Genomic DNA, 26,632 nt, shown 5'->3' on the forward strand with positions numbered 1-26,632 from the left:
TAGCCCAATCCTGTGGTTCATTGCCCCTAAGCTCAATTATATTCATTAATAACTTTAGTGAAGTCGGCAACATAGCCAAAACCTTTGTGATTTACAGCACCATAATTGCGTGGAGGGACTGTAAAAAATACCTGGGCATTTCCTCCCAAATATGTTCTCACTCGCCGATAGTAGGCAACCCAGACTTGCCAAAAGCCCTGAGTGATGCCAACTTTAATCTTTGGCATACTCTAGAAATCAGGACCTTTTCAGACCTATTTCATCAGAGAACCACTACACTGAAATCCTTTCAAGAGCTCTGCAGTAAATTCAATGTGCCAAGATCCCATTTTTTTTTTTAAATATCTTCAAATTAGACATGTCATTTCCTCATTTACTTCCAAGAGGAGGTTTAGAGCTCAGCTGAATGAGGTTGAAACCCTTCTTGCTACAGCACAATCCATTAAAGGCAAAATCTCCTATATCTATAGACTCCTTTCTGAGAATGGAGGCTCCTCCTTTACTCCTTTGAAAATAATCTGGGAAAAGGACCTTGGTCTGACTATCAGTGATGAGTTATGGGCGGAGGTTTGCGACAGGGTATACTGCTCCTCTACTAACGTAAAAATGAAAGAATCTAATTACAAATGTTTGTACAAATGTTATTACACTCCAATGAGACTCCACAGAATGAAAACAGACATTTCTCCTAACTGTAAAAGATGTACCTCTGAAAGTGGAACCTATATGCATGTATTTTGGAGCTGTAGAGAGATTGCCAGATTTTGGCAATCTATACATACTGCTGCACAGATAATACTAGATGTACAGTTTGATATGACCCTGTGTATCTATCTTCTTAATGCCCAGCAGGACTTTGTTCTTGATCCTGACATAGAAAATTTGCTTATGACTATTACATACTGCTAAGAAATGTAATCTTCTATTGTGGGCCTCTAATACTTCTCTTACATTTAAAATGTGGATTGACCAGATTGTTGACTTTCTCCCTCTTGAAAAGCTCACTTATGACCTCTGCAAGAGACAAGCCAAGTTTGATAGACTCTGGTCTCCACTACTCGACTATATTTCAAATTGGACAGAGTGAATGGGGTGATTAGGGAAATGAGCAGATACATGTTGTGTAAGGTGCTGTAAAAACAAAAAATGAATTATTTGCTCGTCATCTCAGCTAAGGCTGGAAATAGCTAATAAGAACCTTGATAGTGCTGCTGCAAATTTTTATATTTATTTTTTAATAATTATTCTTAATTTTTTTATATCTTTTTTTTTTACATTTTCATTCTTATTATTGTTAGTTTTATTTTTTATTATTAGTTTATTTTTTATTATTATTATTTTTTATTCTTATTATTTTTTAAAGTCTGTCACATCTGTGAGTGCGGAATATGTTTTGTTGGTTGTTTGAACAACAAGAAAACTTTAAATTGAAAAAAAAAAAAAAGGTAGTAGTAATTATTCATTCAGTACAGAAATTTGTAGGCGGCTTAACTTACCCTGTCCCTCAGCTCAACTGACCACATACCCAGGGTAAATTGTGCCAAGACACCACTTTTTTTTGGACAAGCTATATTTACATAAATTCTGATTATTTCTATGGATACACAACATCCTGAAATATTTGTAGATATCTTTGTTAGGGGCCTCCCGAGTGGTGCAGTGGTCTAAGGCACTGCATCGCAGTGCTAGCTGTGCCACTAGTGATTCTGGGTTCGAGTCCAGGCTCTGTCACAGCCGGCCGCGACCGGGAGACCCATGGGGCGATGCACAATTGGCCCAGCGTCGTCCGGATTAGGGGAGGGTTTGGCCAGCAGGGATGTCCTTGACCCATCGTGCACTAGCAACTCCTGTGGCGAATACTATATTTCCCTTGACGGAGTGATAATGAATGTCATTTTTTTTTAACCTTATTTAACTAGGCAAGTCAGTTAAGAACAAATTCTTATTTAGAATGACAGCCTACCCTGGCCAAACACGGACGACGCTGGGACAATTGTGCACTGCCCTATGGGACTCCTAATCACGGCTGGATGTGGCACAGCCTGGATTCGAACCAGGGACTGCGATGCAGTGCCTTAGGCCGCTGTGGCACTCATTTAATCCCACTCTCCCCTAGCAGCCATACTGAATAGCAATGAAGGAAGCAATGTGGTCAAAGGAACATTACTTCCTGATTCACAAGAGACAACCCACCCCTTCGGCTGTGAGAGATTGATTCCACCCTGCTACCTGCCTGGGCCATTTCCACACAAATTGAATAGTACTAGCAAACCAAGAATGTGTCAGCCAGGCCCAGGAGTTATGCTGCTATAGGCTCACACTATGCTAGAAAATGAAAATAAATTGTGCATCACCGCTCGGGAATGTTTACCTCAGGCTATGGGGTATGCTATGGTGCAGCAAATCAACATTTGCAGCATTCACACAGAGTGCCATGGTTTCAATATGGTCAGTGCTATTTGGAATCCTTGGGAAGTCCCTACCCCTAAACCCTTACCTAACCTAACCAAGCACGGACCGTTTCAATATAGGCTCATCGAGGCGGAACACAATTTGTTTAGAGCAGTTGCACTTAAGAAGTGTTATAAACGTCAGAAATAGGAGAGTCCATTAGTGAAAATACAGCCTGGACACCGATCTGTTTGTGCAGACTTGGCGTGACTATGACTATAGTAGTTGGCAAGACGGCACAAACAAAATCAGGGACCAGGCAAGTCAAACTAGGGGGCCCTAAATGTATTCACATCCTGAGCAAATACAGTCAATTATCAGTGTTGATGGTACATCAACATGTCATGTCACATCTGCAAAAATACAGTGTTCACTCACTGTTCATGGGACTGTGCTCCCACCCATCCAGGACATCTACTTGAAACTGTGCCTGAGGATGTCTCGCAGCATCATCAAGGACCCCACACACCAGCTGTTCGCTCACGTCAAGCAGACGGTATCGGAGCATGAGGTCTGATACCAATCAGGCCCAGAGACAGTTGCTATCAACAAACCATCAGACTGCTGAACACTTGAACGGGACTGACCACCTGCACTGAGTCACAGCACCTTAGCACACATGCATGCACAGCTCTTATTTACTATTACTAAATACTGCACAATTTAAACACTTGCCCCCCAATCCCCCCTTCCCCAAAACACGTGTAAATATTGTTATATAAATTGTGCCTTCCTGTATTATGCTAGAATGTTCATTCTATTTTACTGAGCCATTCACTTTGTTTGAATACTTATATTTTATTACTTCTTATTGTTGTTGCCTTGTCGAGAAGGAACTGGAAAGTAAGCATTTTGTTGGACGGTGTATATCCTGAACATACAACTAATCAAACTTGTTGTGGTTGGGTCTACACTGACTTGACACACAGGCTGCATCCCAATCCTCCACCCTTTTCCCAAAGTTTGTAATTGCACACTTCCCGTCACAGATTTATCAATGGTGGAAACTCCCTGCAGCCAACAATTACACCACTCAAATGCTTTTAGATCCATGACTGATGTGTGCAAGTGTAAAGGGGTGGAGAATCTGGACACACACACACACACACAGACTAGATAAATTACATTGCATTTTATTACACAGACTAGCCAAAAACAGTCTTGACAATATACAGTTGAAGTCGGAATTTTACATACACTTAGGTTGGAGTCATTAAAGCTCGTTTTTCAACCACTCCACAAATCTATAGTTTTGACAAGTCGGTTAGGACATCTACTTTGTGCATGACACAAGTCATTTTTACAGCAATTGTTTACAGACGGATTATTTCACTTATAATTCACTGTATCACAATTCCAGTGGGTCAGAAGTTTACACACACTCAGTTGACTGTGCCTTTAAACAGCTTGGAAAATTCCAGAAAATTATGTCATGGCTTTAGAAGCCTCTGATAGGCTAATTGACATCATTTGAGTCAATTGGAGGTGTACCTGTGGATGTATTTCAAGGCCTACCTTCAAACTCAGTGCCTCTTTGCTTGACGTCATGGGGAAAACAAAAGAAATCAGCCAAGACCTCAAAAACTAATGTGATGACCTCAAAAACTAATGTGATGACCTCCACAAGTCTGGTTCATCCTTGGAGCAATTTCCAAACGCCTGAAGGTACCACATTCATCTGTACAAACAATAGTATGCAAGTATAAACACCATGGGACCATGCAGCCGTCATACCGCTCAGGAAGGAGACACGTTCTGTCTCCTAGAGATGAAAGTACTTTGGTACTTTGCCCCAATGCATAGTGCCAACTGTAAAGTTTGGTGGAGTAGGAATAATGGTCTGGGGCTGTTTCCCAAGGTTCGGGCTAGGCCCCTTAGTTCCAGTGAAGGGAAATCTTAACGCTACAGCATACAATGACATTCTTGACGATACTGTGCTTCCAACTTTGTGGCAAGACTTTGGAGAAGGCCCTTTGTTCCAGCATGAAAATGCCCCTGTGCACAAAGTGAGGTCCATACAGAAATGGTTCGTCAAGATCGGTGTGGATGCCCTGACCTCAACCCCATCAAACACCTTTGGTATGAATTGGAACGCCGACTGCGAGCCAGGCCTAATCGCCCAACATCAGTGCACGACCTCACTAATGCTCTTGTGGCTCAATTTAAGCAAGTCCCCGCAGCAATGTTTCAACATCTAGTGGAAAGCCTTCCCAAAAAAGTGGAGGCTGTTACAGCTGCAAGGATGTGACCAACTCCATATTAATGCCCATGATTTTGGAATGAGATGTTCGATGAGCAGGTGTATCAAGTTGAGGGAGCGTCTAATTGGCATGCTGACTGCAGGAATGTCCACCAGAGTTGTTGCTAGATAATTGAATGTTAATTTCTTTACCATAAGCCGCCTCAAGTCATTTTAGAGAATTTGGCAGTATGTCCAACCGGCCTCACAACTGCAGACCACGTGTATGACAGTGTGTGGGCAAGAGGTGTGCTGATGTCATTGTGAACAGAGCGCCCCATGGTGGCGGTGCAGTTATGGAATGTGCAGGCATAAGCTACAATGAACACAATTGCATTTTATCTATGGAAATGTGAATGCAGAGAGATACCGTGACAAGATCCTGAGGCCCATTGTCGTGCCATTCATCACCTCATGTTTCATCATGATAATGCACAGCCCCATGTCACAAGGACCTGTACACAATTCCTGGAAGCTGAAAATGTCCCAGGTCTTCCATGGCCTGCATACTCACCCACTGAGGATGTTTTGGATGCTCTGGATAGACATGTACGGCAGTACCCAGCGACGTCGCAAAGCAATTGAAGAGTGGGACAACATTCCACAGGCCACAATCAGCAGCCTAATCAACTCTATGTGAAGATGTGTTGCGCTGCATAAGACAAATGGTTGTTACGCCAGATACTGTCTCGACGCCCCTACCCTTTAAAAAAAAGTATCTGTGACCAATAGATGCATATCTGTACTCTGTCATGTGAAATCCATAGATTAGGGCCTAATGAATTTATTTCAATCAACTAATATCCTTATATGAATTGCAACTCAGTAACATCTTTGAAATGGTTGCATTTACATTTTTCAGTATACTTGTCGCTCATTAAACCATCAGATTTGTCCAAAGATACATTGGCTAGCCCACATATTGGATTGCTAACCATAGGCCTGGGGCCATGAAACACTGTTTAACAGACTGCTTATCAAAATGAACAGTTACAAGAGTAACTCACTAATTTCCATCATCTCCCATAGTAGCATTGTGTGCGTGTGTTAATTTCCCCATCTCCCATTGTAGCTAATTTCCCAGGGAAGTAAATAAGGCAATAGTGATTAAATCAGTCTACAATTGATCCGATTGATAAATGCATTACAGAGTCAATATACATAAATTACAAAACATCTGCAGGACAGCAAGTATAGTTGAAGGCACTTTTACTTTTGAGCAGAAGATTCTATTAGTTGCACACATGCACTGAATTTAAAGCAACAAAAGAACATAGCTTCCATCGATCATTGACAACAATATGGATTTAAGAGATTAATGTAGTTACTCATACTATGAAAAATAAAATTGACTTCTTACAAGGGCCTATACATTTGACTTTGGTGAACAGTTAAAATGACAAACCATCAGAGGGAAGTCAAAAGATGAATACCCATATAGTTCAAGAAAAACACTGATTCAAAACGCACTTTATAAAACTAAAAGCAGTTAAGGGCAGTTTGACCAACTATTGAGATACAGTAGTGCCCTAAATAAAAAGGTATAAACATTCTCCATTGCCATTAACTGAAGTTGAACAGTATTTTTCAGTTCTTGTCTACTTTGTAAATGCAGGGGTGTATTCATTACGCCAATTGGGCATGACAGCATGCAATTGCTCAGTCCTTGTATTCAGTGTACTTCTTAGACGAGCCATGCACCTTGCTGACAGGGTACTTCAGCCTATTTAGGGCCATTTTGCACAGCACTGCTTGGGGTAAATCGATATGACATTTCTCGGCCAGCTCAACTAGGTAGATGAGGACGTCGCTGAGTTCATGTGCCAGGTGCTCGCGCTCGGAGTCGGTCCAGCCGGGAAGTCCTTCGGTCACCTCGCCACGCCACTGGAACAGCTCCGATACCTCGCCCACTTCTCCGACCATAGCTAGCAGGAGGTTGCGGGGTTGGTGGAACTGGTTCCAGTCTCGCTCGTCAGTAAATTCCGCTTGCATCCGTCGTATGTCTTCGATGGTAGGTTCGGCAGTGAAAGAGAACGTATCAGTTGGGGTTCTTCTCTTAGTTCCATTTTGTTTGGCAGCGTGGGTGTCTGCCTCGCCGTTTTCACAAGCTATTTTTGACTTGCTAGGAGTGCCATTGGTGTGTTTAGCTTCAGATGGGGCCACCGTCTCTCTGTCCAGTCCATGCACTCCATCGCCGTTCATTGCCATTGCCAATTTTACACCAAACTATTGCACGGATCAACACTTACTTCGCTGTAAACAGCCAACCTTGACGACAATATGGGAAAACTCCCGCCACATAGACGCTGCTCTTGTAACCCGGAAGGTGTAACATAACTCGCCGGAAATTCGAAATATGGGTTGCATTAAATGTGTTGCATTGTGGGGTGTTCGACTGTTCCTAAAGGCATTTGCCCTCGGACTTTGTGTGAAACTAATTTACTATGACTACAACTACCATAATACCCTAAATAGAAAGGCTAAACATGGCAGGCTCCTCTGCACTGCTATGTAATATGAATAAACACATTTCAATATTTTATCCAACGATTACTTACCAAAGGCACAGTTGGTGTGTGATACGGAGAATATGTATGTCTGTCTCCCGATGCCAGAGTCAAGCCCAAACAAAACGGAAAAGGTAGGTCCACGGAGTGAATGCTAACGTTAGCTAGCTCGCACTGATGTGCACTGTTTGTGTATCGTGTGCGCGCCTGTGCTAGTTAGCGAGGATGACAGTCGCACATCATTCATAACCACATTCCCTCCGTATTTAGACGTTGCAAACATTGCTGTTACTTAAAAACCTTCATGCAGTTTATTGATAGCTTCCTTTATAAATATGTAAATATTGTCCTTCTTACCCCTCTCTGCCTTCAGAGCATCCTCACAGGTTGTCTTGACAGGGATTCTGAATGACTTTGATTAGGTATGATGATGTCACGAAAGTTTTGCTGATATGCCGCATTCAAAACAACTGGGAACTCATGACGTCAGTGATATTTAGGTCGGAAAGTCGGAGCTCTAGAAAGAGGCCCGAGTTTGAAAAAAAAATACATTATTTCACCTTTATTTAACCAGGTAGGCAAGTTGAGAACAAGTTCTCATTTACAACTGCGACCTGGCCAAGATAAAGCAAAGCAGTTCGACACATACAACAATACAGAATTACACATGGAGTAAAACAAACATACAGTCAATAATACAGTCGAAAAATAAGTCTATATACAATGTGAGCAAATTAGGTGATTATGGGGATGAGGTAGTTGGATGGGCTATTTACAGATGGGCTATTTACAGGTGCAATGAACTGTGAGCTGCTCTGACAGCTGGTGCTTAAAGCTAATGAGGGAGATATGAGTCTCCAGCTTCAGTGATTTTTGCAGTTCGTTCCAGTCATTGGCAGCAGAGAACTGGAAGGAAAGGCGGCCGAATGAGGAATTGGCTTTGGGGGTGACCAGTGAAATAGTTCAGAGTTGGATGACTGTTCATATCGATTTTTTCTTTTTTTTTTCTTCCCCCAATCGGAGCTCGTTTTTCCCCAGTTCCCAGTTGTTGAACGCACTGAAGTTGGAGATTTCCGAGTTCCCTGTTTTGAACGCGGCAATAAGTCCACCAACAGAACTGTCTACATAAATGTTGTACTGTAATTAATGACCCACATCTAAACTCCTATAACAGACAACCCTGGCAGTTAGTCCAGTCTATTAGTCAGTTCAGAAAATGAAATCGTGGAGTTGATATGGTGGCCTCCCATTTGTAAGTGTTCATTTCTCTGACTGTGATTGTGTGCTTCTAGTGCTCCCCAGGAGCTGGTAGGTGTGGTGGGTCTGGAGATCCATGCTCAGATCCACTCCAACACCAAGCTGTTTTCTGGCTCCCAGGTCGGGTTCCAGGCTCCACCTAACTCCCTGGTGTCCTTCTTTGATGCCTCCTTACCTGGAACTCTACCTGTGAGTTATCGTGCATCTGATGATAAACATGCCTCATGTCAATAAAGGCTGTTTGTCTATTCGTTGCATAATAATATAGTTGTTGTCCATCATAACATAATCTGGTCTATGTAACCTAGCCTACAATATGTCGGTGTACATAGGCCTACTTGGTCAAATGAAAGTTCCTTTCCTCTTCCTCCTCAGGTGCTGAACAGACGATGTGTGGAGGCTGCGGTGATGACAGGCTTGGCCCTTAACTGTACCATCAACAGGAAGTCTCTCTTTGACAGGAAGCACTACTTCTACGCTGACCTTCCTGTAAGTCAACCCCGACCCCATCTATCCTCCAATCACAAGCAATCGTCAATCGCATTTATTTCTAAAGCCCTTTTTAGGCTACATCAGCAGTTTTTACAAAGTTATTGAATACAGTAACCCGGCCTAAATCACAGAGGAGACAACTTACTCCCCCGTTAATAAGTAGCTCTCATCGGTCAAAGCAGCCATCTCTCCCCAAAGTAACTTTGCCATTTTACTTCCTTATTGCCACCGATATCTAGCCAAATGACAGCTTCTGTTCCTGCAATGTGTTAGCTGTTAGAAGTCAAGTCGCGGCCAAGTGATATTCACCCTCACCTTGCTGCCAGGCGCTCCTGGGTAATGTTAGTGCCGTTATGACTGACATTTTATGACCTTGACATCAAGACATGTCATTGGAAGAGTCGATGAGATTCAATAGCAATTGCCCAACAAAGCCTCCCAAAAAGTTTCATTTCACTTTGGAAAGATGGGCAGCCCTAGCTTAATGTGACCTATGTAGAAATAAATGACCCTGACATTACTCTTGACGAGCTGATGATGAGAAATTGTGGCCTGAGAAAAGGATGAATTTGAATAATTTAAGTGCCTTAGCGGTATTATACCATAATGGGACTTTCCACTCTGAAGAAAATGACAAGACAGCTAGGAGGTTTGTCTGTTACAGTGCAATCCATACCTTTCCTGTATTAGATGAGTGAAGAGTTTCAAAAGCTTCCCTAACTTTGTCCTAAGGTCAAGGTCATTTCTAATGACCAATAGAGGAGCTTGTGAGGGTTATTTTGTGGGGTCAGGGAATGGATTGTTTATCGTCAGGTTGTCAGTGCTGTTGTCTTAATGTTATGGTACGTCAATATCCTGTCAATTAAGAAATGAACTAGATGACATGATGGCCTAAGTCATTCTAGATCTTTTGAATGAAAGCATATGATCAACACAAGGCCTGCCAAGCCTAGATTGTTAGAAGATTGAGTTGTCTTCGAACCCAGCAGTCAGATTCATTGGTAATAATGTTATCGTGAGGCTACAGCTGCATAATCCTTCCTCACAGCAGAGGTACATTATTGATTTCAAAAGCTCCGACATGTATCCCAGGGGTGAAGTCCCAGCAGGAAGCCGAAGGATTATTCCCAAATCCCACCTCATCTTGTTTCCCCGTCCGTTGTAGATTTTAGGTCCGCTTACTGAGTGTTGCATCACCTCTCTCTCTCTGGGTTATGTTAAAACGATAGTGCTAGTTAAGATTTAAATGTTCACCATGCCCACAAGTGGTACCAATGCTTATAAATATGTTTTTGCTTACGCTGTAGACAACACTTGTGTTTTACCAGGCCTGGGAAATAGACAGGGAATAGGGATGGAGGGTAAAAGGCCTATATTGCATAATGAATCCTGCTAATGCGTTAAATTCAGTTGGGAGTGATGTTCATGCTCTCTTCATGATATGTAGAGAGAGAAAATAATAGCCGCGATGACTGAAGCATTAAGCAGCACATTCTCTATTAAACTATTTTACTAGCAGCCTGTTGAAGTAGAGAGAACGAGGACATAAGAAAAACATGCATTTATTAAGAACACATGTATGGAGTTGTGCATTATTGATGTGTTCCATGATTTAATTTCACACAACGAACGCACTGCTGCTCATTACATGATTTATGATGCGCTTGCCTGACCAGCAGCAGGAATGAATTGAAGTGGCAGGCAGGTGTTATAACAGCTAGCCTCTTCTTAATAACATGCACCAGCAGCTTCACACTAAGCTACTAGCGGATATGCATAATTAGACTTTTCTGGAGTGTTTTCTGTGCAGACGTTTATCCCTGACGACTATTTAATGACTCAAATGGATCTGTTTCGTGGGACGTGGATGTACAGTAGCTAGGCCTAGTTGAATCCAGGGTTGTAGAGGGGAATAGATTGGTGCATCGAATCATGAATCCGTTGAAGTGAACCGAATCTGAAAATGACAAATAGCAGTCTAGTTGGAGGGAGAGCTCTCAGGTTTGGATTTACTTTCCTGAACCGACTGAGTGCTTTAATACCAGACTGCTCATTAGGCTTTGGGGCTGGGGTGTGACGAGAAGAGCTTGAAGGACCCAGGGGCTTCCAGTAGCAGTTTTTTTACCACCACTGGTCTGCATCCAACTTCAGCTGCCCTTCATTATACAAAGCACCAACACCCCTTCAGTCATTATGCAGGAATTGCAAATGATCCACCATTTTGGTGGGTGCTAAGCTAACTAATGTAACCTGTGTGTGAACAGCAATGCATACACTATGCTAACTAGGAGGCACTTGCGCTAATGAATTGTAATGAATTACATTTGCATTGACACTGACAGAGCTCTATGAGTGAATTGATTATTCTAGAAAGGGAGAAATCAGCATCTTTTAATGCTCTAATCCTGTATTTATAGTACACCGCTGAGATAAAATGGAATGTCTCACGTGGTCCATTATGCTTGTGTTGTTGCCAATGATTGATTTGTTGATCAGGTACAGTACAACACACAGATGGTTATGGTTAATTCACTTTTTTCTCTCCTTTTTTTTGGCTCATATTTATTCCTTCCCTTTCTTTTTCTTCAGTCGGCATGCCAATAAGTATGATGAATGTTTAGTCTTTTCTAGCGACGGTTGCCGTGGCAACGGGGCATAGCGCTACCGTACTCACTTGTGGAATAGCGGCAGCCAGCACAGTGGCTCTTCAGAATAAGAGAACAGATAAAATATTCATTCAGTTCGCTTTTGTGACTTTGAACCCCTCTCAACGAAACAACAATAATATTCCAACCGCATAATAATGAGTTGGAGTAACCAGTTTTAGGGGCCTATTATCCCCCCCAAAGTAACTAACTAATGGCTGAATCTTAGCTCATGTTTAATGCATGGTTTGCTATTTTGTTCATAACACTCTTGACCCCTTTGAAATATTTAAAGTTATTTCCAAGTTAATTGTAATGGTAAATCGTTGATTATGCAGGCCAAGTTTATTTCGGTATTATCCCCATGTTTTCCTATAGTGTCTATAATATAAATGACTTAATTGTATTATATAGTGGCTGTAATTAAAAACCTAAGCCTGGTCCCAGATCTGTTTGCGAGGAGTCCTCTATAGGTAATACCTATAATCGTTGTCATGCCAAATGTCAAGTTTATACAGCATATAAGACCAGGCTATTACATACCTGATAAATGAGACACATTTAGACAGCTGAAGCAAGCTCACAGAATTGACCTTTTGTAGTTTCATGTGTTTCCTCCATCCAGGCGGGCTACCAGATCACCCAACAGAGGCTGCCCATCGCTGTGGACGGCACCCTGACCTACAGTCACCTGGGGGGCCGTAAGAGGAACACGGTGGTCACCAAGAGTGTCAGGATCAAACAAATCCAGCTGGAGCAGGACAGTGGCAAGAGCCTCCACGATGACTACAGGAGCCAGACCCTTATAGACCTCAACAGAGCAGGTAGATGGAGTTTAGCTTCCCATCGGTGTACCTCAACAGAGCAGGTAGATGGAGTTTAGCTTCCCATCGGTGTACCTCAACAGAGCAGGTAGATGGAGTTTAGCTTCCCGTTGGTATACCTCAACAGAGCAGGTACCATAGAGTTCAAACACTCATAGACTCTACCATAGAGCTCCAACTAGTATATACAGATCTAGATAGGATTTGGCTAGCCAGTCCCTGTTGTATGTAGGCATATGAGGAGTGTATGTAACATCTCTCTCTCCCTCCAGGTGTGGGTCTGATGGAGCTGGTGATGGAGCCAGACATGAGCTGTGGAGAGGAGGCAGCAGCAGCCGTCAGAGAGATGCAGCTCATACTGCAGGCTCTAGGGACCTGCCAGGGAAACATGGCTGGTGGGGAGGCCTGCATTGGACACACACACACTCACTAACACACCAGGGGAACATGGCTGGTGGGGAGGCCTGCATTGGACACACACACACTCACTAACACACCAGGGGAACATGGCTGGTGGGGAGGCCTGCATTGGACACACACACACTCACTAACACACCAGGGGAACATGGCTGGTGGGGAGGCCTGCATTGGACACAGGGGCGCCGTATCTCTCTTGCAATAGAGGACCAGCTGTGTCATACCTTCTCTCTTGCTATAGAGGACCAGCTGTATCATACCTTCTCTCTTGCTATAGAGGACCAGCTGTATCATACCTTCTCTCTTGCTATAGAGGGCCAGCTGTATCATACCTTCTCTCTTGCTATAGCGGGCCAGCTGTCTTATACCTCTCTCCTATAGAGGGCCAGCTGTCTTATACCTCTCTCCTATAGAGGGCCAGCTGTCTTATACCTCTCTCCTATAGAGGGCCAGCTGTCTTATACCTCTCTCCTATAGAGGGCCAGCTGTCTTATACCTCTCTCCTATAGAGGGCCAGCTGTCTTATACCTCTCTCCTATAGAGGGCCAGCTGTCTTATACCTCTCTCCTATAGAGGGCCAGCTGTCTTATACCTCTCTCCTATAGAGGGCCAGCTGTCTTATACCTTCTCTCTTGCTATAGAGGGCCAGCTGTCTTTTACCTTCTCTCTTGCTATAGAGGGCCAGCTGTCTCATACCTTCTCTCTCCTATAGAGGGCCAGCTGTCTTATACCTTCTCTCTCCTATAGAGGGCCAGCTGTCTCATACCTTCTCTCTCCTATAGAGGGCCAGCTGTCTCATACTTTCTCTCTTGCTATAGAGGGCCAGCTGAGAGTGGATGCCAACGTGTCCGTCCACAGACCTGGGGATCCTTGGGGCATCAGGACTGAGGTCAAGAACATCAACAGTGCCCGCAACCTGGCCAGGGCCATAGGTGAGTGCTGCAGAGGGCTTTTCACAATACTGAGCCAAACCAGAGAGGCGAAGCGAGAAGCTCCACTCGCGTCAATCTGTCCACGCGAGAATACGGCAATAAGTACACCAAGTGGGGATAGTTTTTGTATGGAGGTCTATGAGAGAGTATCGGATCTGGTAAGAAAAAAAAGTGATAGCTAATTTTCTAAGTGAGGCTTATTTGACCTAATAGAAGTTGCATAATGTTTAGGTTGTTACGAATGTACTGATATACACTACATGACCAAAAGCATGTGGACACCTGCTCGAACGTCTCATTCCAAAATCGTGGGCATTAATATGGAGTTGGTCCCCCCTTTTGCTGCTATAACAGCCTCCACTCTTCTGGGAAGGCTTTCCACTAGATGTTGGAACATTGCTGCAGGACTTGCTTCCAGTCAGCTACAAGCATTAGTGAGGTCGGCACCGATGTTGGGCGATTAGGCCTGGCTCACAGTCGGCGTTCCAATTCATCCCAAAGGTGTTCGTTGAGGTCAGGGCTCCAGCCCCAGACCATTTTTCCTCTTCCAACAAACGTTACAGTTGGCACTATGCAATGGGGCAGGTTGCGTTCTCCTGGCATCCGCCAAACCCAGATTTGTCTGTCCAGAGAATGCATTTCCACTTTTCCAGAGTCCAATGGCAGCGAGCTTAATACCACTCTAGCCGATGCTTGGCATTGCGCATGGTGATCTTAGGCTTGTGGGTTTCCATGGCCGTGCTGCTGCTCATCCATGGAAACCCATTTCATGAAGCTCCTGACGAACAGTTCTTGTGCTGATGTTGCTTCCAGAGGCAGTTAGGAACTCGGTAGTGAGTGTTGCAACCGATGACAGATGATTTCTACGCGCTACAGCACTCGCCGGTCCCATTCTGTGAGCTTGTTTGGTCTACCACTTTGCGGCTGAGCCATTGTTGCTCCTAGACATTTCCACTTCACAATAACAGCACTTACAGTTGACCGGGGCAGCTCTCGCAGGGCTGAAATTTGATGAACTGACTTGTTGGAAAGATGGCATCCTATGACGATGCCACGTTGAAAGTAAACTGAGCTCTTCAGTAAGGCAATTCTACTGTTAATGCTTGTCTATGGAGATTGCATGGCTGTTTGCTCAATTTTATACACCTGTCAGCAACTGGTGTCCACTCATTTGAAGGGGTGTCCACATACTTTTATTTATATAAGTGGACGCACGTGGCATCTCAGCAACTTTGAGGGAATAAATTATATTGGAGTTGTCTATTGTTCACAAGTGTATCTGTCCTCTCTTTGGCTAGAATGTTCCCATCTAATCTTGCCTCCTCCCGCCTGCCTTTGCGACAACGACTCCCATCGTCAGGGCAGAGACAAGACCATCTCGTCATTATATGGACTATGTTATAGAGTATCTCTGGCCAAACTGAGCCGAGCCAAACCAAGCTGTATTGAGCTGGCCTGGTTAAAGCCCTTCACCATAGTTGCTGGAACCGTGCCGAAAAGGACCATGTGAATAGACAATATCTGAGCCAGAACAGTTTGGTTCAGGTTGGCACGATAGTGTGTGAAGGGTATATCCTCATTGTCATTGGTGGGAGTTAGTGGAGGTACTGAAGTGAAGCGGTCACAACCCAGTGGGTCTGGAATGAGCTAGTTGGATGAGCACTCAGGGAAATATAGACACACACACACACACACACACACACACACACACACACACACACACACAGAAAGAGAGAAAAAGAGCGAACAGCATGGAATCCTTTTCATGGGCTGTCATCTTTCTGAAACAGTCGTCTGATGGAGGGCTGTGTAATTATGCGTGCACTGCAAGTCAAACTGGGAGTCGAAGATTAGAGACAACATGAGGCATAAACACACACACACACACGGCCTTATCTGTCTTCGCCTGTGTGAATGTTCTCTCAGACAACTCCGTGAAGTAACTGCCAAAACTTCCCCTTCTCTCAACTTCATACGTCTTTCCATGATTTGTTCTTTCTGAGGTGTTTTATCCCTAAAGGTAGTCGTCACTCTCTCTGCCCACAGGAAGCAGAGAGACAGGCTTTCTGTTGACAGGAACTGAAGATGGAAAGTCTTCTGAAGAGACGTTTAGTGTAGAGGGATAGTTAACATTGACCAGAAAGCACGAGGCCTTTCCTACCCACACAAGCTCAGGAAGATATAGAATACAACTTTATTGACCGTTTTGTTTCAGGGAACAACTGAGCACACACAGTCTGTATGCCTAACTTAGGCTAAATTGGCTTTCTACAGAACAATAGATTTCCCATCAACACTAATTCCATTTGTACAGAGTTTCCCCATCAAACTTTTTTCTTTCCTCTCCAACTTACTGGAGACAGTGGAGAGTCATAGGGGCCATTGGAATTCTTCACCGGGAGCAGCAGGCCATTAACAGTTGGTGTGATACGAAGTGACTTGGCCGCTTGCATTATTTATCCCAAGAGTAGACTTCCATTTTAGCTTAGTGCAGAGAAGTGATAAAGAGTTTTTAAAAGTCAAAACTCCAGATAGTCGTTTGTCACAGAGAACTAATGTAGCAGCAGTTAGGAGACTTCAGGCATGGCCATGTGTCATGGCAGATGTTGGGAGGATCTAACACTGTGCCAGTGGGCTGGATGCTTGCTTCTGATCAGGCCTGGTGTGTGTGTGTGTGTGTGTGTGTGTGTGTGTGTGTGTGTGTGTGTGTGTGTGTGTGTGTGTGTGTGTGTGTGTGTGTGTGTGTGGTGTGTGTGTGTGTGTGTGTGTGTGTGTGTGTGTGTTCATCAACAGACTATGAGATCCAGAGACAGATGTTTGTCCTGGAGAGCGGCGGCACGGTGCAGAACGAGACACGGTCGTTTGATGGCAAGACTGGGTAAGAGGCTTATAGAACCAAGTCAAGCCGACAAGTCCCATTACGTTACAGTGAGAGTGTTTCTGATAACATGTCAAAAATGTCTATTGACTAAGAATATGATGTTTCACAGGATACGGTACAATGTACACAGGATGCGTCTCTTCAGGGTTTTAATAGTTATTTGGGTCAGATATTCACCCCCCCATAATTCAACACTATATCCAGTGTGATATTTGATCTCAAGACATTCTCTCTTCTGAGGTTGATTTGAAAACGTTTTAGTAACTAAGAATGATGAATGAGGCCACTTGGAGTCAGTCAGTGTCTGGTGTTGTGGACCAGCATGCTAGCGAAGGTTGTAAAGCCCATGAAATGAGCTGCTCTTCACACAGCTGGGGCCTGCCTCTAATGCGCAAGTTAGCGTTTTTCGTCATGAATCTTGTACTGGAGGCAGCTGTGCAGAGCGGTCAATAGCTGGCACAGCCACAAAGTCATAAAATCAGATTTTAAACCTAACCTTAACCACACTGCTAATATCCTGATGCCTAACCCTAACCTTAAATGAAGAACAAAAAGGCAATTTTGACTTTGCAGCTGGCCTATCTAAGGGAAAATCGCTCAGTTCTGCCTCCAGGACAAGACTCATGACAATAAACGTCAACCTGCCTATAACACCATCCCATGACTGTGTGTGCGTGTGTGCGTGTGTGCGTGCGTGCGTGCATTGGGCCTGACAGAGTGTGTTTGACAGCAAAGGCCCACAGCTCTGTCATGGTCCAGAAATACACAGAATGACTGGGGGGCCCTCACCTCACACCTGTGGCCCTCGCCCATAGTTACAGCCTCTTCAACATGAACAATCTGCCGTAGTAACTGTTATAACCAGCGAAACACTATCGTTATACAGTACCTCAAAGCCATAACATGTGTCCGTCTGTTTTTCAGTCACACCATTCCAATGAGAGACAAGGAGGGCCTTCAGGACTACAGGTGAGTACATCTCATATTCACTTCAGAATGTTCTAGCAGCACAGCCTCCAGCACGGTGTGTGGTATTATACGATCACTGCTGTAGGGCCTGCGTGGAGAGAAGAGGGGGAGCGAGACAGGAAGGAGAGGAGAGAGGTCATCGTGGCTAGGGGCCCAGTAGATGGACATCCCGATAAACATGCGCCACCTCGCGGCCCTAACGCTTCAGTTAGCAAGAATTGTGACGCAGAGTAGCGTGTGTGTGTGTGTGTTTTGTGTGTAGAGGAGACAGCCCTCCGTCTGACCGTGTGGCACTGTGCCGTCGAAGAGGCCTGCAGAGATACAGCCAGCACTCCGCTCTTATCTTTCTCTACTGCTGATAACAGCTCCCTCTCCATCTCCTCTTATCTCACTCTTCCCTCTTTCTCGCTCCCTCTCTCCTCTGTTGTCTTTAACCGTGCTCGCTCTGGGTGCTCCCTTTGTCACACATGCACTCTCATCTCTCCTCTCTCTTCTCTCTCCCCTCGCTCTCTTTTCTTCTCTCTCCATCTTTCTTTCTCACCCCCACCCCCACCCCCACTCCAGGTTCATGCCGGAGCCCAACCTGCCTCCTCTGATGGTGTATGAGGCGTGCTCTACAGCCCCCCCTGGTGTTGCCCCCAGCCAGGTGGTGGTTCTGGAGGAGGTGAGGGAGAGGCTGCCGGAGCTGCCCAGCGTCAGGAGGCAGAGGCTGGTGGAGACCTACGGCATCCTCCCCGAACACAGCTTCACCCTGGTGGTGAGTGACTACTCAGTATGTAGGTGTGTCTGTTAACGTCCAACTGAGCAAGTTAATTATAGGAGATGGTAGGTAGGTTTCTCCCTCCATCTCTCTGGCTTTCATCTTCTGTCTTCCTGTCTGTCTCTCTCCCTCCCACTTTCTGGCACTTTCTGCTCCCCCTCTTCCTTTATCTCTCCATTGTACTCTCTCCCACACTCTCTCTCAATTTAATAACTACCCAAAGTAACCTATTCTTGCACAGCCAGTTACCCTGTCTGCACTTCTGCCTCTGTCCAGCAAGGCGCAGTAGATTGTTGTATATACAGTATTATTAAGTGTGTTTCATTGGGTCTCCTGTTGTAGAATGAGGACGGGCTGATGGACTACTTTGAGGCCGTCGTCAAGGAGACCAAGGCTGGACCGAAAAAGGTGATTGGCTGGGTGATGAACGAGCTGCAGGGGCTCCTCCATCAACAGAACCTGAGTGTCAGCCAGAGGTGAGACACTCAGTCGTCCTCTTCCTCCTCCTCTTCCTCTGTGTCCTACTCTAGCCTCAGTCATTCTCTTTCTCCTCTCCACCTCATCCCTATCATTCTTCCTCTACACCCTTCATCTTGTTTCGCCCTCTTCTCCCTCCCTCCCTCCCGAACTCCTATCATGTGTCTCTCCTCCCCTTCCTCCTCCTCCTCCTCCGTTCTACTCTTTTCAGTCTTGTGTTGCCTTCAAACCCCATGTTGAAGATCCTATCTCAGGACCCAACGTCTTGGCTAGACGGAGGCCTGAAATCATTTCCATACTGGAAGCATCATTTATGTGCTTTTCCCCAGCGATGTTTCCTATCTATCTTCATGTTGATACCTTCCATTATTGCTATGGCAGGCCGTGAATGTGAATAGAGAATATATCTGGGTAATAAGCTGAGTGTTTTTTTTTCTTTTTATATTACTGTTTTTATCCTATACTCCAGACTGTTGCAAGACTGATCAAACAGAGTAAAGTATGTGTTTTGTTTTATGTCTTTGTCTGAGAACGAGTGGATGGGTGGGTGTTTGTGTGCCTTTTTGTCATTTAAAAAAAAGTGAGAGTGGATGTTGACTGTGTGTGGATTCACGTGTTTGTTCGTTTATTCATATTTCCGTTCATAACTCAGTCAGTGTGTATGTGACTGTGTGTCTCTGGCTCAGTGTGTGTCTGACTCGGGGATTCGTGACGGCATTGATGATCATGTGCCCTGTAGGTGGCAATGGGCTGTCACAGAGAGAGACGGGGCCAAATAGCCTCTCATTATAAGCACAGTGACTCCAGGGTACATAGACACTGTCACACAGGAGACGATAGACTGGGTCTAATGACATCTCCTGTGCTTCCTGTCTCTTCCTTCTCTTCTCTCTCTCTCTTCTCTCTCTCATATCTGTCTCTCTCTCTCATATCTGTCTCTCTGTCTCATATCTGTCTCTCTCTCTCATATCTGTGTCTCTCTCTCATATCTGTCGCTCTTTCTCATATCTGTCTCTCTCTCTCTCTCTCTCTCATATCTGTCTCTCTCTCTCTCATATCTGTCTCTCTGTCTTATATCTGTCTCTCTCTCTCATATCTGTGTCTCTCTCTCATATCTGTCGCTCTTTCTCATATCTGTCTCTCTCTCTCTCTCATATCTGTCTCTCTCTCATATCTGTGTGTGTCTCTCTCTCTCTCATATCTCTCTCTCTCTCTCTCGCTCCCTCTCTCAGTCCGATCTCTCCTCAAGCTCTAGCCCAGGTACTGAATCTCCAGGAGAATGGACAAATCTCTTCTTCTATCGCCAAGCAGGTGAGAGATAACAAAATGGCATAACATCCAAAACATTTAATGCAAAGTCCATATGTGTTACTACACTGAGTGTACAAAATATTATTAACACTTTCCATGACACAGACTGACCAGGTGAATCCAGGTGAAAGCTATGATCCCGTATTGATGTCACTTGTTAAATCCACTTCAATCAGTGTAGATGAAGGGGAGGAGACGGGTTAAAGAAAGATTTTTAAGCCTTCAGAGGGTGAATGGGCAAGACAATAGATTGAAGTGCCTTTGAACTGGGTATGGTAGTAGGTGCCAGGCGCACTGGTTTGAGTGTGTCAAGAACTGCAAAGCTGCTGGGTTTTTCACACTCAACCGTTTCCCATGTGTATCAAGAATGGTCCACCACCCAAATGACATCCAGCCAACTTGGCACAACTGTGGGAAGCTTTGGAGTCAATGTGGGCCAGCATCCCTGTGGAACGCTTTCGACACCTTGTAGTGTCCATGCCCTGATGAATTGTAGCTGTTCTGAGGGCAAAGGGGGGTGCAACTCAATATTAGGAAGGTGTCCTTAATGTTTTGTACCCTCAGTGTATATTATATCATTTTCAATTGGGGTTTAACCTGAATGTTTCATTGCTCCATACAGGTGTTCCAGGAGCTGTGGAAGACCCCAGGTAAAACGGCCCAGCAGATCGTCAAGGAGCAGGACCTGGGGATGGTCAACGACAGCACAGAGATCCACAGAATTTGCCAGAAGGTGGTGGACTCACACCCAGACCAGGTGAGGCCTCCCTGGGCAAGAGCTGCCACAATGAGGGCAGGTAGTTTGCCCCTGGTGATGTGTTGGGCAGACCACACCACCCTCTGAAGAGCCCTGCGGTTCCGGGCGGTGCAGTTGACGTAGCAGGCGGTGATTCAGCCTGACAGGATGCTCTCAATTGAGCATCTGTAAAAGTTTGTGAGGGTCTTAGGGGCCAAGCCAAATTTCTTTAGCCTCCTGAGGTTGAAGAGGTGCTGTTGCACCTTCTTCACCACACTGTCTGTGTGGGTTGACCATTTCAGATTATCAGTGATGTGTACGCCGAGGAATTTGAAGCTTTTCATCTTCTTCACTAAGTTCGTGTCTCCAGAAGTCCACGATCAGCTCCTTCATTTTGTTGCCATTAGGAGAGAGAGTGGTTATTATTCTGGCACCACTCCTCCAGGGCCCTCACCTCCTCCCTGTAGGCTGTCTCGTCATTGTTGGTAATCCGGCCTACTACTGTTGTGTCGTGATTGAGTTGGAGGTGTGCGTGGCCACGCAGTCGTGGGTGAACAGGGAGTACAGGAGGGGGCTGAGCACACACCCTTGTGGGGCCCCTGTGTTGAGGATCAGCGAAGTGGAGGTGTTGTTTCCTACCTTCACCACCTGGGGGGCTGCCCGTCAGGAAATCCAGGACCCAGTTGCACAGGGCGGGGTTCAGACTCAGGTCCCTGAGCTTAATGAGGAGCTTGGAGTGTACAGGCTCATTGACTTTTTGCAAGTAGCAGTCTTGATAGAATTCTGTTGATCAATAAATTAAACGCAAACGTAAGTATTTGTGACTTATGCTGCTGTTACTGTTCCCCCTACAGGTCCAAGCCATCCGCAGTGGGAACAAGAAGGTTCTGAACAAGCTCATGGGTCTGGTCCAGAAGGAGACTAAAGGCAGGGCTGATCCAGTCCTGGTACGGGCCATCCTGGAGCAGAAGACCTCCTGAGGACTAACTAACACTGTCTGTGGCCACCTTGACTGCCTCAACCTTTATATGCCTGGTGGAATATCAAACTGGTCTAAGAGGCAGCAAGCATGACATCTTTATGGCTTCATCATAGTTATCATGTCCTCTGGTCAAGAGGATTATTGTTGCTAAATCAACTGTCTGTCATGTTGTCTTCTGGCACCGTAACCGGCTTTAAGTTGTTGCAGTTGTATTGTAACTTTATTTGTGTACATAAATATATTCTAATTCTCTTTGGAGTGTGCGCACTTATCCCCTGCCAAACACACACTTCATCTAAAACTGTCAATGGAATGGGATGGCATACACTTCCTCCATAATAATCACACTTTAAAAGAGCCATTCTGGAATCCCTTTGCAGTTTGGAACACTCTGAACCCACCAGTGGTAGAACACAGCTAATAAAGGTATGGCCCATTACCAGGCAGTTTGGGAGTCATCCCAGAAGTCATCATTCTGCTTTTATCACTGCCCTCTGGCAGCACTGGAATGAATCAGGAGAACAACAGAGGACAGAGGTAATATATGCAATGTATCTCCTGATACTCCCTCTAAAATGGATCGGATTAGGAATGATTTAGAGGTCAGTGTTCAGTCAGAGGAGAGACAGGAAGTAGTCATGAGTAGTGAGCGCCCCCTTGTGGCTGTCAAGTGAAGGAGATACATCTCTATCCTTCAGCCTTCTATGCTTCTCTCTAGAGTTAGGCATCTTACATTCAGTTGGCTTGAATATTGAGTTTTGTCAAATCATGCGGTAATTCAATACTGGTTGGCTGTGTGCATGTGACTTCAGTTTGGTAAGTAGGTAGTTGCCTCCCATTCATCCCCTTTATTTCTATTGAATGCCGTATGCAGTGACCTATATAAGAGGTATTGTGCGTAACACAATTGGACTTCTTGATAAAACATTTAAAAAAGAGGGTTTGTGGCTGGCTGCTGTTTCAGTGCCTGTGAAGAAGACCTAGTTTTGAACAGAAGCTGGGTCACTGGATGAAGGGCTGTCAGAAGCCCTGTTTATACCTGCTGTTAACATTCGTCCTGATTTTTGTCCGTTTACACTTAGATCTGATCACAATGCGTCTTTTAATCGTCCAAAAATGTGGCCATAATCATAATTGGACAAGATCAGGACAAAGGCTGCATGTTAGAACCAGGTATGAACAGGGCTAGAGGGGGGATTGTTTACTAAATAAGGCCAGAGGAGTCCACTGAACAAACCATTGCAAACACAACCACTTCTGGGCAAAGGAAGAGGGAGGAAAAATGTGTTTTCCCTGTGTTTTGCATTCCACTTTACCTTTGCCAAGATGAAGCTAAAATATAAATTTGGGTAGAGAAGCTGTCAAGTTAAAACACATGAAAATATTTTTCTGTTCTTCAATAAAAAGCACATTATGAAGAATACACTAATACATGTCTTCATTGGACAAGAGATGTCTTTATTAAAATAATCATTCCTTGGAACCTCTGACTTTAATGACAGAAGAATACACAGTGGAGTAACCTGACAAGGTCATCGCTGACATCTAAAATGGATGCTAATAGTTGTAGAAAGGGAGAAACTAGACTACTTCTATTTGGAATGAAACCTCTACGCAACTGAAGAGAACTGTGCCTCTAAATTTGGTTGAAATAAATGTGCTCCACAAAACATTCTACTACAAGAAAATATGGAGTTCATCACCAAATTTAGCAATGGCAAGAAATGATGCATTCCATAACTGTCCATCGGTCCAATTTGTGGACTAGTTCGAGGAGACAGTGATATATTTTTGCCTTTGCAGCTGCATCCACATTCATCCCCTGGGTCATGTTCATTAGGATGCACCATAGGAAAAAGTTTTGCAACAGAAAACAAAAAAGAGCATTTCTAAATGGATAAGCTCCCTTTTATGCCTACTGAACATGACCATGCTTAGCCCAGAGTAGACACTAAGCAACAGGAGGAAATTCAGGCACCAATTTTTAGGTAGTTCTTCCCTAACATACCGATTTAACAGGCATTGTAACAAAATGTCTCCTTGGTTGAAATCAAAACCTTAAATAAAATTAAGTCAATTAAAATCAAGGCTATTTATTTGTTGCTAATGGTAGACCATGTCTTAGTCTGGAATTGAAACTTAAACAATGGTGAAATGGAGCATATCAGCTTGGATTTCAGGCTACCCATGTCTTCCTGTGAGAGTTGGCCAACACTCAATGCTAAAATGAATGTGCCAAATCATCAATGAACCAACCAACAGTGATGTATTCCAATTTCCCCAACTTGACTCATAATAACATACAAGAAACATGCATTCCCTAATACAGCAAAGAGAAGACAGAACAACTCAAGTTACAACTTCTGTGAAAAAATATGGCAATAGAACCTCTCTCTACAAAACAGTTCCATTATTGTGACATTAAGTACATTCTGTATTAAATACCCAACCCCATCAGGAAACAAAACGTAATAAAGTACTCTTATACCCCAAATATCAATAATGATTTGCATAGTGTGCTGCTTCTTTGATTATTTTTTTCCAATTATATACATAAAGTACTAAAATAAGGCTAAGACATTGAGGGCTTCCCAAACGGCACCCATTACCCCATATAGTGCACTACTCTTGATTTATATGGTCAAAAGTAGTGCACTACATAGGAAATAAGGTGCTGTTTTGGACGCAAACATTGAGTGCATCACCCTGATATTGGAAAGCTCCTTTTAGAGATATCATTATAAATAACGTGCATTCAGTGGACAGGACCTGGTGCACCATGGGAAAAATGGAGTTAGCCGCAGCATTGAGACTTGACGTCAGAAGAAACCAGTGTCCTTAAGTACACCCCTACATTTTAAAAAACAACTTCTAACTTGAATATCTAATGTGCATTGAAAACATAACATCATTGAAATATGTCTATTGAACAAAGAAAGTCTTTGATTTAAGGTATTTAGCGACACACAAACTTGTTCTGTACAGTGAGCCTGATCTTCTAAGTTACTAGGCCTCTCCTTCAGTCAAGAGTTTTGGACAACAATGACCACCAGATACATAACATTAGTGAATGCCATGGTCTACACCAACTCATAAAGTAAGTATGAGATGAATGTGACTCCCACTAGCATCCCACTTCTAACACCAACGCGCTAACCAGTAGAGTTTAGAGAGGTGCTGCTAGGGTACTTGTTACTGGTACCCTGTGTTTACAGCCAAGTTAGCGTTACTCATTGTGGATTTGTTATTACTTTTCCACTATTTCTCTATTTTCTTTCTCTCTGCATTGTTGGGAAGGGCCCGTAAGTAAGCACTTCACCGTTTGTCTACACCTGTTGTTTACGAAGCATGTGACATATAACATTTGATTAGTGATGAATATTCCACAGGGAGAGATCCTGAAAAATAGGCTCCTGATTATTTCCAGTACAGCATGCAACCCCAGGGTGTCAACATGGCACCACCAGAGATTTCGGTAAGGCCACGTATAAGTCCCCATTGTATGGTGGCCATCACTACAAGACAACTAGAGCTGGTCACTGGAGAGGCTGTTGCTACCAGGGCAGTACACTGACATTTATGAATGCAATTTTGTAAGTCTAAAAGCCTAAAGGGACAGATTATGTGTCCTTTGCGTATCGTTAACTTCCCATTGTTCCATTCAGCCTGTTCCATTCTATTCAGTCTTTGGTCGATTAGCCCCAAGCTTCCATTTCAGCATTCTTATTGGTTGGTGCAGGGGTTCCACCAAAGGCTTGAAGTAGGTCAGTACTTTCCAGTCATTATAAATCACATGACCTGCTCCTTGGATGTGACATAGGCCTATGCATACAACTCTCTGAGGGCAGAGCCATATACATATGAGTCTGTCTGAGGGCATCAATGGCAAATGCATCAAATGGGTGAGAGATTCCTTGTGTTACTGTACATCAGAGCCCGCTGTTTTTATATATTGGTTTGGAAAAATATATTAGTCTCAAATATATATATATATATAACCCAATTTAAAAACTACCTCAGGGAGAGAGATAAAAGACGAGTGAATCAATCCAAGAGGTATAGTCTTCTTCATCAAGTAGTGTTGGAAAACATGAAACACTTTCAAAGAGTCTTTTTAAAACGTTTAAAATTACCCATGTGGACACAACAGGTCAGGGACAGACACTCACTTCCCTGTGAGACAATGCTACCATAACATTATTAAAACATTATAATAATAATAATAATGTTATAACATTATTACAATGCTATTATATCGTTACTCCTCCATAGGGACGTGTGATAGTATTGAGTGCTCCTGCGCAATGGCCGCCAGTTCTTTGAGGAACTCTGTGAAGAGGACGGTAGCGAAGACCTCGGTCCTGGCCAGGGAAATGGTCTTGGGCTGGGGAGGAGGAGAGCTCTTCATCATCCTTCCTGCCTCCAGGGGGGAACATTCTCGGCTGTCGCCGCTGTTTGTATCTGTGGAGGATAAGTAAATAGAGAGGAAAAATAAGACATTAGTAATAGTAACGTTTAACTGCAGTTGGACATTGTAGCAAGCTCATGTTAGTCCACTTGAAAGAAGAAATTCTCCCTTTTATATCAGTCTCATTTTCCTTTTCAAATCTCATGCAATCTCATACCCATACATTCCTTGCTCAGAGAGAAAGCTCGCAGATAAAATGGTGGGGAGAAACCATTGGGAATGCAGTAGACTAGAGAAGTATGAGAAGAACGTCAGAAGGACCGGAGTTGTTTCTCCATTGCTGC

At 44.1% G+C, this 26,632-nt stretch overlaps 3 protein-coding genes across 5 annotated transcripts in view; 1 reads left to right on the top strand and 2 right to left on the bottom strand.

Moving 5' to 3' along the window:
- Window positions 1–5,799: 5,799 nt before the first annotated feature.
- Window positions 5,800–6,977, bottom strand: dctpp1 (dCTP pyrophosphatase 1). Its single transcript, NM_001141892.1, is given in 1 exon segment — window positions 5,800–6,977. A coding segment is annotated over 1 exon segment (549 nt). The 5' UTR covers window positions 6,899–6,977; the 3' UTR covers window positions 5,800–6,349.
- A 100-nt stretch (window positions 6,978–7,077) lies between these two features.
- LOC106610180 (glutamyl-tRNA(Gln) amidotransferase, subunit B) lies at window positions 7,078–22,132 on the top strand. Of its 2 annotated transcripts, XM_082978431.1 has the most exons (13): window positions 7,078–7,331; window positions 8,490–8,643; window positions 8,830–8,943; window positions 12,217–12,415; window positions 12,688–12,810; window positions 13,651–13,764; window positions 16,558–16,642; window positions 17,570–17,614; window positions 18,179–18,371; window positions 18,717–18,850; window positions 20,084–20,162; window positions 20,785–20,919; window positions 21,753–22,132. In XM_082978431.1, exons 1-13 carry the CDS (start codon window positions 7,177–7,179, stop codon window positions 21,876–21,878), a joined length of 1,656 nt encoding a protein of 551 aa, XP_082834557.1. In that variant the 5' UTR covers window positions 7,078–7,176; the 3' UTR covers window positions 21,879–22,132. The 2 variants fall into 2 exon arrangements, with proteins under 2 accessions (XP_082834557.1, XP_082834558.1); XM_082978432.1 differs by lacking the exon at window positions 8,490–8,643 and having other exon boundaries at window positions 7,125–7,331.
- Window positions 22,133–23,317: 1,185 nt separating this feature from the next.
- Window positions 23,318–26,632, bottom strand: part of LOC106610179 (FHF complex subunit HOOK-interacting protein 1A) — a 39,516-nt gene continuing 36,201 nt past the window's right edge. For both annotated transcript variants that reach the window (XR_006770776.2, XM_045722735.2), the window contains one exon: window positions 23,318–26,341. Coding sequence is in view for 1 of the 2 variants with exons in the window: in XM_045722735.2 (XP_045578691.1) it covers window positions 26,139–26,341 (203 nt within the window). In the remaining variant the exon portion in view is untranslated. The remainder of the gene's footprint in view (window positions 26,342–26,632) is intronic.

This window comes from Salmo salar, chromosome 08 (assembly GCF_965601325.2).
Source record: "Salmo salar chromosome 08, fSalSal1, whole genome shotgun sequence".
Lineage (NCBI taxonomy): Eukaryota > Metazoa > Chordata > Actinopteri > Salmoniformes > Salmonidae > Salmo > Salmo salar.